This window comes from Cajanus cajan, chromosome 1, assembly GCF_000230855.2.
Source record: "Cajanus cajan strain Asha chromosome 1, NIPB_CcT2T_4, whole genome shotgun sequence".
Classification (NCBI taxonomy): Eukaryota; Viridiplantae; Streptophyta; class Magnoliopsida; order Fabales; family Fabaceae; genus Cajanus; species Cajanus cajan.
The window spans coordinates 5,663,475-5,676,242 of NC_138517.1; the positions used below are offsets into that span (position 1 = coordinate 5,663,475).

The 12,768-nt window shown below is 29.5% G+C and overlaps 1 protein-coding gene across 4 annotated transcripts; it reads right to left on the reverse strand.

Moving 5' to 3' along the window:
- Positions 1–865: 865 nt before the first annotated feature.
- Positions 866–2,427, reverse strand: LOC109791323 (transcription factor bHLH118). 4 transcript variants are annotated; one of them, XM_020350612.3, is made up of 5 exons: positions 2,231–2,427; positions 1,937–2,126; positions 1,322–1,672; positions 1,153–1,231; positions 866–1,035 (listed from the first exon to the last, which is right to left on the reverse strand). In XM_020350612.3, the coding sequence occupies exons 1-5, from the start codon at positions 2,410–2,412 to the stop codon at positions 998–1,000; spliced, it is 840 nt and encodes a 279-aa protein (XP_020206201.3). In that variant the 5' UTR covers positions 2,413–2,427; the 3' UTR covers positions 866–997. The 4 variants fall into 4 exon arrangements, with proteins under 4 accessions (XP_020206201.3, XP_029125679.2, XP_029125678.2 ...); XM_029269846.2 differs by having other exon boundaries at positions 1,144–1,231; XM_029269845.2 differs by having other exon boundaries at positions 866–1,231; positions 1,937–2,108.
- Positions 2,428–12,768: the final 10,341 nt, after the last annotated feature.

Below are 12,768 nucleotides of genomic sequence, written 5' to 3' on the forward strand. Positions count from 1 at the left end.
CTTCTTCCATGATCTTTCCACCAACTTATCTATATATTAGTAAAGAGTCGGTTCACATAGTTTTAACAGCAAAAATCCTCAAGATCTCAAGGGTATTCTCATGCATCACTGATGTATAGAAGTGCATATTGTCATATCTACTCAAATGATTTTTATCCTAGAGATTTAGCTCCTTATAGAAATACAAATGAATTTATAATTAATATATTTCATCCGAAATATAGTTTAGAATTTAGCATGCTCTCTTCTTTTCTATTAAAGGTCAAAGTCTTTTTAAATATGGTCTGCTTGGTTGAAAAAGAAATTTCAAAAGTATCTTTATTAGAAAAACAAACGTTTGCCATAAAAGACTGCAATAGAAATGTACTAAAACTAAAACAAAGAATGAACACACGTCTATGCGTTTCCCCAATTAAGTTTTTGTCGAGAAAAGGTTTTAAGTTATGGTTAGAATTTCATTGCAATCCTTGATATCGAATAAAACTACGGACAAATGCAGCCATGCAACTACAATTTCAATCGTGGTACATCACAATGACTCCAAAAACATACTTGGTCATAAGTATCACTATCAAGTATCAAAGCTACAATTATTGTAGGAACTGAAGTGGAAGAAACGATAACGGATGAAGAACATTCTAACACTTGTTGTCATGATGCAGAAGAAGTAAAGTAGTGCCAGCATAAACCACAGGAAGTTTAAATTTTATGATGTGGTTATTGAAAAACAAGTAATGTGCACAAAAGTTAATTAAATGCAGAAACGTACACAAAGCATTGAACATCACTATGATTATCCATGACTTCGGTCTCACTTCGAAAAAGATCAAAGACCTCGAGGAGTACTAAGAAATTGAATCATCAATTAATTAACTACCCTTTGTACTGCACCAACAATTGTGGCATATATAAATAACAAGTACACTGCTGTACAAATCACTCAAGTTAATAGTACATGCGATCAGAATCATCACGTAATAATAAAACTTTTCTCATATTAGCAATTTTCAGGTTCAGGTAAAGTCTCTTGCAAACCTGCAAATGGTTAAATAATTGTAACTATTATTGTACTATATATGAATACTCAGAAGAAAGAAAACATAAACAAAATTCTTGTGTCATGCACAAAATATTTTATAGTACAGTTGTTACTTGAAAATGATACTGCCTCCATAAGCTTTATTTGCAGTTCAGAGTAATCAGTGGCAATCATATTCGGGTGAAATGGATCCTTCAAAATCAGTTTACACAAAAGAATAATAATAATCAGTTTCAAAACCAGTGACCATAATACTCAGTGACAATTAAACTGACATGATACCTCTGATTGAATAGTGTGTACAAATCTACCATCTCTTTTGATGGAAGTAGTGCTAACCACGTTAAGGCCTTCTTTAAGCAGAATGTCCAACACTCTTGACATAGGAAACACACTTTTCTTGAAGCTGTAACTGCACATAATCTCAAGGCCTCCAGGGAAAGGGTGAACAAAAACCAATGGTGGAAGATGATTAGTAGTACTAGAGCTTTCCTTCTCATCAGGACCAACATTACTCAAATTAGACACCTTTGCTAACTCATCTCTCTTTGCTTGCAATTGCTTCACCTTATTTTGTAGGTGGTTGATATAATTCATAGCCTCATACACATGATCAGCGATTGAGCGCTTTCCCTAATGATAGCCATCAGGATATATATGCAACAAAAGCACCCCCAAATGACTAGTGAGTTTCAAATTTCAATTACTCCTAAGAGTTGTTTGAATACGAGTTCAAGAGTTTGGCTTTTGAGAGAATTTTCTATGAAAATAAAGAGATTTTTTTAATAAAAAAATTCTAATTTTTTTTAAGTCTGTATTTTAACAGAATCTAAAAATCCAAAAAAAAAAAAAATCAAAATGAAGAAACAAAATTGCTAGTTTCTAAGAGCTTATTACCTTAATATATTCTATAGGAAGAAGAGATCTAAGGGTGGTGCAGTGTTTTGCCATCTCTTGCCTTCTTTGTCTTTCGGTTTCCTTATGCATCCATTTCTTGTTTTCATCCATGGCAAGCTTATAATCTTCTTTCTCCCCAACAAGCAAGTGTTTGCTACTCTTTCTCACTTGACTAGTACAAAGAAGATCACTACATCATAGGACCATGCAAGATCTAATGATCTTCTGGGGTTGTTCAGGTCATGGGGAGGGAATAATCAGCAAATTGAAACTGAAAGACCAACTATTCATTACCTGGTGTGGAGAGGATTCATCATTGTGTATGCTATCTTTTTGGGGTGGCAAAGATACCAAAGCAAGAAAATCAAGTGTTTTCGGTTGTTAGGGTTTGAGACTACTTTCCACTCGCCTGATATGCTAGGATTCTGAAATCCTTCCCATATAAGATTAGAATCCACCTCACCTGCCATATCCATCTTGCTATATTTATATTTCCTTTGCCTTTGTAAACTCTGGTGGGGCATAGTGTTTTCTCTCTCTTTTGAATGTGAATAATCATCAACTCCATATTATTTATTTTCATTATTTAATGGTGTGTTTTATGAGAGAAAAAAATAGGTAAAAAATACAATAAAAAATAAATAAGAAAAAATAGGTGAAAAAAAATAAATAAAAAATAGAGTAAAACTTTTACTAAAATAAAAGTATTTTGATACATACATGGAGTTAACATAAAATTTATCATAAGAAGGAAAAAAGTATATGCAAAATTAGTATAAAAAAAAAAAGTATGTAGCTGAAACTGATATCCTGAAAATTTTTAAATCAGATTTAATACTTAATTTGATAATTTTAATTTATTATTATTTTAAAATAATTTTTAATCAGTTTTTATCTATTAATATAAAACTTTTAACTCTTTTCAATTATTTCGGTATTCAGCATCAAAGTATTATTTGCTCCTTATTAACTGAAGTGACTAAGGCTTTTTTGTTAAAATACTTTACAGACAATGATGTGACTGATTATACTAAAACAGTAAGGTTTGAATCCTTAGGATTCACTGTTAAAATGGAGAACTTGTTTTAGATCAATGTTCAAAATCTTTCGACTTATTTTCACTGTTCAAATTACTTGGGATTCTTAATATATTCTTACTAATTAAAATAACATTTTAGTAACTTAGACACCAAGATTCGTGATTGTTAAAATTAGTATTTGTGATTAATTGTCAATATATATTCGCTTATTTTTTATAAGTAATATCTTAATAATTATAATTTGGATTATTCAAAAATAATCGATTTATAATAATATTCATTTTAAAAGATAAGTGAATGTATATTAACTATTCCTTATGTACGTGTATTTTTTATAACATGCGCTAAAAAGATAAAACAAAAGACGAAAATATAAGTTACCAGCTGATTTGGTATCAACAAAATTTGTCAGCGACCACATCTTTTTATTTCTTATTCACATCGTTTTATTTTTATTTTTCACAAATTAGTACAAAAATAAATAATATACATTTAAAATTCAATTATATTCGACTAAAACGTTAAAAATCTTTTACTCATGCAATTTTTTTAATTTATTCAAATAAATAAAGTTTCTATTTAAATACGTTTTCTTTATAAGTTATATAATTTTTTTATTTAAATGATTAAAATAAAAGATAATTAATAAAAAATAATTTTAAAATACTTTTATTTTTTATTCTATTATTTATTTATTTATTTCTCTTCTTATATATATGTATATTATTTGTTACTTCTTTTTCTATCTTACTAAACATAGATAATATCATTTTTTTAATTTTCCTTTACCTAAGTTCAAATTATAACTCACCAAGGGACGATAGCAACAAAAATACACACCTTAATCACTTGTAAATGGGTTTTGGTATCCCTTATACCTATTGATATATTCCTTGTTTGCTGATAATAAAAAAATACTCAAATAAATTGCTTGGTATACCTAATAGGGTACCATTATTAAGAACATATATACTTTTCTAATTCAAGAATTCTAGAAAAAATTCTAGCATCTTACATATGAAAAAATACAAAGCTTATATGACCTTAAAGAATACAAAAGATCTATGTTTAATCACTTTGACATAAGTGTTACATGCAAGGATGAGCTTAAGGACTGGTTAGGTCAAGTTATGCTTGACCCTAACTTGTTCGTAAACTTTGATTGGTCAAAATTTTACATCCTAATCCATTTCTAGACCCAGATGAACCTAATGTTTTATATATGTTGAATTAATTAGGACTACATTTATTTAATATAAGATTGAGTTGACGTGAAATATAAGTAATAAATGTTTGTCACTTTTTATTAATGTAATTGAAAATTTAAGAATAATTTGTATCTCATTATTATACATGATATTATGTAAATCAAAAGATGGTTACTTATTACAATCTTCACAAAATAAAAAAAAAATAGTTTTGACATTATTATAGAAAATATAAAATGAAAGAAGTTAATAAGCTAGAACTTTTAGTGATGAGTTATGTTTGACCCTAATTGGTCCCTAAATTTTGATAGGATCAATTTTTTAGACCTTAACCCATCCTTAGATCTAAATATAACTTAATAATCTACATGTTAAATTAGGGTCAGCCAAATCGGGCCATTGGGTTGGCTTGGGCCTTTTCACCCTAGTTACATGTATTGTAGGAATTAATACAAAGAAGACTTATGAGACAAGAAGCAATAAAATGATGGATATATATTTAACCAAATTGAAGAACAATGATGACAAAAATAAAAAGGAGTCATTCCAAGAAGATAAGCTAAATAATAATAGTCAATCTTTTTTTATCATGTTTTTATTACAAAACTACTAATCATCTAGAAAAGTGATGTCAATGGAGGCCTGGCCAAGATGTTATAAATCCAATCAATTAGGACACAGAAAATATGTGATGAGTCTCAATAACAACAAAAAAATAGGCCAACATTGTTAAAAATCAACAAAAATAGGAAACAACTACTTTCAATGTCATGTTTTACAACTAACAAAATCTACAAGAGCTTGTGATGATGATAGAAGTGACAGTGGCAACAATAGTGACAATTGTGATAGTGATAATGATAACAATAATTGTGATAACGATAATGATATAGGAAATCACAATAATAACATTATATATGTGGTAGTTTTGTTTATATAATCTTTTAATCTAATTAAGTTGTCTAATTTTGATTTAAAGTTTGTTATTATTTGTATGATCTAAATTAATTTATAATTTAAAATACCTCTCACCTAATGTCTTATGTAAGTTCACCTTAGTCATCCTTCAAAGTCTTGTTACAACCTTTCTAACACTTATGGTGTCTGTAGGGGAGGTGATTTAGTAGGGAATGTAGAAGAAAATGAAGAATTACCAAGGAATTAAAAAAAAATGTATATTTAGAAAAGATGATTTAAGTGAATTTGTGAGGAAATTGTGGATTTAATTCCACTGTCTTATGGGTGGGTTTGTGTGAAATTTTCCACAAAAAAATGCTTAGACAAGACTACCACTACACTATTGTTTAAATAATTAGTAAAGAGTAAAAATATAATTATTTAAATAATATATTTTTACATAAAAATCATAAAATACAATTTTAAAATACCAATTTCTCTCTATTTCTCACATAACTCCACTCTACTAAATAATTTCAAATTTTACATTATTTCGTATCAAATCAATTTTCACCTATCTTTTTTCATTCCTTCCAATTCTTTGCCCTCCTCCAAACAAAGCATAAGAAAAAATGTACTTTGATCTAAGCTAGGGATGTCAAAAAAATCTATACATGCGAGTATCTATGGATAAAATATACAATTGGTAGAAAATGAAATTTCTAAATGGATATCCGCAGGTAATGAGTATGGGTATTTTTGATACCCGCATGTTAATAAGGTGGGTACAAGAATCATAGTATCCGTCTCTGTGTATACTTGTACTTGCTAATATTCAACCTACATAAATACTTATATATATATATATATATATATATATATATATATATTTGACTTTATTGTATTCAACTCGTTAATATTCTAATTCTTAAGATGCTTTTAAGATTGTGTTGAATGTGATTTTATTGACTTTTATAATTTTATTTGAACTTGTATGAATTTAATTTTATTTAGAATTTGTTTAGACTTATAATAGTTAAGTGTTCTACTTTATTATCTTTTATTTTGATTTATGTGTCAAAATATTTTATTTAATTTAACAATTATTATTTGAACTTTAAATTTGTGTGATTAAACGTTTAAATATTAGTTTCTGAATCCACTTATTTTTTTATTAGTATAATTGTAAAGAATATATGAATTTTAATTTTATATTCTTTAAAAAATTTTATGTAGCTTTTATTTGAATTTTAGTTATAATCTTCAAACTTTTTCTTTATGCAAATTTATTTTGTAAATTTTTATAACTTTCAAAAGAAAAAAAAAACTGCTACAAATAACTAGAATGTATGGATAAAATATTTTACTAAATATTTTTAAGATAATTTTTTAATAAATACTCATGAATACTTATAAATATTCACAAATATGGAAAAATATGTGGATATCCACTTAACAAATACTCACACAAATATAAAAAAGAGTATGAGACAAGCATTTTCCAATGAAAAAGATAGTAAGAGACTACTACTTATATCTATCACATCGCTTTGACACCCCTAATCCAAACTCACACATATAGAAACAAGTTTGATGAAAGATCACGGAAAATAAATTTTTTAAGGTGAGCAAGAGGTTAAGGATTGGAATTTTTTTATTTTTTTATTTGAAGTTAATGTTGGGGGTGTATAATTTTAAATTCCAAAATTGATAATAATTGTGGGTGCGGATGTCAGAGATCATGAATATCTTTTCTCAATAAGGTAAATGCAAGGATATGTATAGATAAATTTTTCTAAAAATTTTTATAAATAAAAAAATAGAAAGAAAAATAAAAATAATTTTTTTATAAGTTAACCTAACTTATACATGAGTTGAAAATAATACTTTTAATAATAGAAAAAAATTTATAAATTAATTTATGCATAAATTAATTTTAATTTATTAAAAACTTATTTTATTTTATTTTTATAGTGGTCCAAACAAATCCTAGATAACAATAATGTTACTCGTCTTCATTTTGAAAAAGAAGAATTATGATAATCTTGTCTCGTTTCATTAGAGAAATAATATTTTCCTGGTAATTAAGTTTTTTTTTTTTTTTTTTTTTGGGTTCAATCTGGGCATTTCATGGTTAAAAATACTTAAAGAAAACGTGGCTTAAGTTGACTGCCTGGAAATGTAACACTACTTACTGTTGTTAATAGTTTTTTATTACCAAAGATGAAATTTAGTAAATTTTTTTTATAATAGATTAATAATTTATGCACACTTTTCAACTGATTGAATTAAATCCCTTGGCATTTAAGCATTTCTATTTTGTCTTGACGCTGAAGAACTAGCTGTAAAAATAATATATCTTACACCAAACGTGGATTTTTACTGTTGCCTTAGCGGCTGCATATAATAAATATATCTGATCAACCGTTATTGCTGTAAAGCATCTTTGGGAGAAAAACAATGCTCAAAGACGGAGAATAATTGATGAGAATAAGTCACAATCATTTATTTCAACTTTTTACGAAATTTGTGTGTTTTATTACTGAACATAAATATTTTAGAATTATAGTATTACGATCACTCGAAAACGATATTTGTGACACTTAAAATACAAGGGAATTTTTTTCAATGGACCCATTTTTGTGTCCACACATTTTGAGAACAGAAATTAAATTTTGCTTAAAAGGCACCCAAGGACATTGGACAATAAAGAAAAGACTAATGAGTAATTAATTAATAATGATCAGGACAACAGATCCCTTGCGTACTATGTTCAAATAGTGCATTTGGCAACTATCGATGTTGGAATAGTGATTCTCTAATTTGGAGAGATGCATGATTAATTATTCAACTGTTTGTAATGTAATGTCATTATAATATAATGTAAGTCGTTCTCAGTCAAAGTATGTAACTATAACATTTGTATAAAATTATATATTTGATTATATATTTCATTGTTGTAATTAGTAATTACAAACATCAAGTTGTACCTTTTTAATTATTTATCAATAAAAAATGTGTTTCATAAAGTTATTTTAATTTCAAAATTTTATTATCAAATTCTATGCTAATCAACATAATTTTTATTAATGAAAACAAATTATTGTCAAACCTATAAAGTTCAAGATTATATAATAAAAATATGTTATTACTACTTTTTTTAATATACTTCTTTTAATATAGTCAATAAAATAAAATAACATTTATTAAACTTGTGGTACTAGAATAAAAATACATATTTAATTTATGTTGTTGGCTAGACTAATACTATAAAATAATTATATTAACTATTTATTATTGAAGGACTATTTTATGTAGTTAAATTAAGTGAGTGTTAGATCACTAAATTAGATGATATGAACTTTAATGAGTATTGATCTATTAGGGAATAATGAAAACTCACTTAGTTTAACAATCCATAAAAGATTATGATCCCCAATATACGGTATCACTTCATATTTTGATGAAACTAGCTTGGAGATGGTTGATGCTTCCCTTCAACTAGCTTCAACGTGTGTCAAATCTTCTTCTATGGATCATAAAACTCAAAAGAAAACTTCAAATGATGGAGGAGAAAGGAGAAAGTACGTGTCACTTCCTGTGAAGATAAGCAAGAATGTGAAGAACTTGCTACAAGGAGGAATGATAAGTGCTATGATTTCATTAAGTTTATGAAGTTAGATGAAAAACACATAGAAGGAGGGGGTTGAATATGTATGTGTATGTGAACAGAGGAATTTTAAAAACATTTTTGCAAGAAGGCTCTTTTTTGTCTAGTAAAATAATATTAGTGAATGCTAAACTGGAACTGCCCAGAATTGATTCAACAAACTACTTTTGCGTCTCGGATTTTATCGTCTACTTAAGGAAAATGCTTCTTAAACGAAAATCATTCTTTAAGATAACAATTTGAACAATTGTGGTTTTCGTCTGAAGATAGTTTTAATAGACGATAAACATTAGACGGAGTTTTCAGTAAATTAAATCATTTAAATAAAAGTGTGTTTGAAAACATTAAAGTATAGTGCAAATATTTTATATTGGTTCACTCAAACTAAGCTACATCCATTCTCCTTCAAATGAAGGGTTTCACTAGATATTCGATGAAATACAAGTATTGTTTGTTCAGCCTCTTCAGGCTTGTAGTGAGTATTATAGACCACCCAAGTCACGGCCACTCCTGGTAGGCCAACTTCACTCATTGGTCCTAGTATGCTTTAATCAGTCTCTTTAGGCTAGTAGTGAGTATTCTAGACCACTCAGGTCACGACCACTCCTAGTCCAAGTATTCTCAACCACTCCTGGTTCGTCAACTTCACTCGTTGACGCTAGTATTCTTTGCTCAGCCACTTCTAGCTCTTAGTGAGTATTATCGACCAACTCCTGGCCCGCTAACTTCACCATTAGCACTAGTATTCTTTGTTTAGCAACTTTTGGCTCTTAGTGAGTATTGTCGACCAACTCCTAGCCCGTCAACTTCACTCATCGACGCTAATATTCTTTGATCAGCCACTTCTGGCTCACAATGAGTATTCTTTGACAAGCCTCTCCAGGCTTTACAAGTATTCTTTACCTAGCCTCTTCAGGCTTTACATATGATGACTAAACATATTTAGTTTGAGTATTTGGGTTACTCTCATAGAGAGGATACATAAGTTTGTAGATTCACTAAGGTATGTAACCTTAGTCTTACAACGATTGAGTGTATGGTTTACTCTCACGGAGAGGATACAAAAATGAATACACTCACTAAGGTTCATGTTCCTAAGATGCACTTGGAACTCCTTAGTTTACAATACACTATGGTACATTTGACTCTATCCACTCTATCTCTGGGTTCGTTGCTTTGTGGGCTTGATATTACTCTTGTTAAAAATGCAAAAAGCAAACCTTTCAAGGTTTGAGGTAGTGATATATATATTGTCCTGTAGAATTTTTCTGTTGCAAGTGTCCGTTGAAGTAGATATAGTCGTTCATGACTAGTTTGATTTTCTCATTTAATGCTTGAGATCTCGCATTAAATGTTGCTTCCTGTTATAAACATTCCATGAAGTCTTCTTTGCCTTGTTAGCAGTTGTGTCTGAATTTAGCAGAGACCTAGGAACCTTTTTGTCATTTTTCGGTCGAATAGTTGTAGAGTGTTGTCCTTATCTGAAAAAGTGATGTACTTTTTCTGACACATGTATGTTTTTGTGTGCTTTTCTTCTTCTTCTTCTTCTTCCTTCAATCACGCTATCATGCTGAGGGCATTCAATTCATCGTAGATGGTACCTTAATTTGTCCTTTAAGACTTAATTCTTTAAGTGCTTTGCGTGGCAATCTTCGTCTGCATCTGTTAGCCCTATGCGTTTCAATCTGTGATTTTCGTCTAAGCATTTGAGTTTAATGCTTTGACTTTCTTTCGATCTGGTAAACATTACAGATGGACAGACTTTGTTTTTGTCTGAAATATCTCTCAGTCTGTGCTGTCCTTCGCCTTATGAATAGTTGACTTTCTTCTGTTCTTTGACTCATGCTTCGTCTATTTTCTTATGTTGCAATGAAGGTTGTCCTTGACACACCTTCGTCTGATATTAGACTTGTATTCGTCTAGCGCACATATCATACTTTATCTATTCATTTGGCCTTGTTTTGATTTATCTTTATCTAATACTTGAAGCTTTCGTCTTTGGTCTGTATCGTTTGAAGCTTTGAAGTTTTACTTTGCCTTAAATGATACTTCAAGACTTTGACTAGTAGTACGCTTCATCTTGTATTTGTTGTCTTTTCGTCTGGCTTGACGCTTTTCTTCCTTAATCTTGGCATATGCACATTTTCTATTCTTCAACTTGCCTGTAATTATATTTTTTTGAAACACTAACACACTTGTTAGAAATAACAACATATATTATATTTGTCTCATTCAAAACCTTACTAGGAATTGCTTCGTCTGACTTAACAATTTATGGCCCAATTTGAAGTTCTTATATCAATTTTCCTTGCTTTAGATCTTGTTTTTAACTCAAAACATATCTAAATTGTTAGGTGATTACATTGTCTTTGAATCATGTTTTTAGGTAACTTACAAGTATTTGGTTGTTGCTTTGTAGTTTAGGAGAAAGCTAGGAAAGAAGGAAGGAAGCTAAGGACAAAGTGGGGAACTCAAAGTAGAAGGAATTTTTGGTTAAGTCTCCAGGCTAAGCCTCAGATCCACGCTTAGCCTCAGCTTGGCAGAGAATCACTGAAACAAACTTCAATTCTCAACCTGAGCATGGAATTGGTGTTGAGCGTGAGAGTCCCAGAACATCATTTCTTTCCAGACCTATCCTCAAGCTTAGCGTGGCATCTCACGCTTAGCCTGGATTGTGCTGACATGTCATTATTCACATAAGACAAAAGCTTTTATGACCTAAAAGAGAGATTTTCGAGGATAGAAAGAAGAAGAATCATTCTTGGAGTCTGTGTGGCGGCTAGAGAGCTCTGGAACCTTCAAGATCAAGCTTCTTCCTTTCTTCATCATTTTGTAGAGTTCTAGATGTCTATGTGTAGCTAATCTCACCCTTGTTGGGGTTTGATGTAATTAAACCCATTCTCATGTGTAAACTCTAAGTAATCAATTTCAGTTGTTATTCAATTTTATTGTTCTGTTTCTGTGCATAATGCTTGTTATGGCTTGATCACCCTTAACTTGAACTTGAGGTTTTTAAGAGATTGAGAAATGATTTTCAACCTTTGAAATGAAATAGAGAAGCTAATGGTGCTTATTGCTAGAGATAGAGTAAATGCCATTAGTCTTTCTTAAGCTCTAGTTTTTAAAGCTGGTTTCTTGGTTAAACTATGCAAGAGATTGATAGTTTAAGTTGGCAACTTAGATGCCAACTTGTAAGAGATTGAGGTTGGTTATTTTTTAGAGTGATTGATAAATTTTGAATGATGACTATTGTGAGCTTAGTGATAAACATGAGGGGAAGGTTTAGTAAAGTCAAACCCCAACATTTATTAATATTGCTTTAGAATCAACTTTTGCACCTAAGTGTTTACAAAAATGGCAAAAAGAATTGTTATAATAGTAGCATTGTTTGTTTACATTATTTACTACAACAAATCAATTTCTCATTGCTTTTCGGTAACTTAGTTAGTATAACAAGTGAATTTGTAAAGTGTTGCACAAGTTCCTTAAGAGACGATACTCATACTTTCATTGAACTACTTATACGATTTGATACACTTGTCAAGGGAGATAACAAGCAATTCATTGATAAAAATTCAAAAAGATATAATTTCTCTGAGAGATAAAACTAGACTTTTGGAGAGAATAAATCTGAATTTTATTCTCAAAGTGCTAAAAAAAGATTAGCTAAAATGAAGAGAAAGAATATATAGAAATTTGGTTAGCTTATGGTCTTAGGTATATTAACCTTGGTTAAATGTAACCAAAGTTAGTTAACTTGTACTCAAGAAAATCAACTCTAATTACATGGTTGGAATGTCACTATCCTAAGACTAAAAGAACCAATGTGAACTTGCCACATGGCAAGATGCCAAAGGTTGATCAGACAAGACCGTGTGATTTGTTGGAGTCTTACATGGAATTAATTTCTTACATTACTTAACCAAAAAATACAAGGTCAAAATTAAGAAAATATTTACAAAGAAGAGAAAACAAGCTACTAAAATTAACCAAAACTTAATAAAAGCTTGAATCTTC

What these genes read in the sequence shown, in the direction of transcription:
- LOC109791323 (XM_029269844.2), bottom strand. Translation starts at nt 2,412, where the DNA reads ATGGATATGGCAGGTGAGGTGGATTCTAATCTTATATGGGAAGGATTT. An exon ending in ATGAATCCTCTCCACACCAG is followed by an intron (nt 2,127 to 2,230) that starts GTAATGAATAGT and finishes CCTATGATGTAG; the next exon opens with TGATCTTCTTTGTACTAGTC. An exon ending in TTCCTATAGAATATATTAAG is followed by an intron (nt 1,673 to 1,936) that starts GTAATAAGCTCT and finishes GGCTATCATTAG; the next exon opens with GGAAAGCGCTCAATCGCTGA.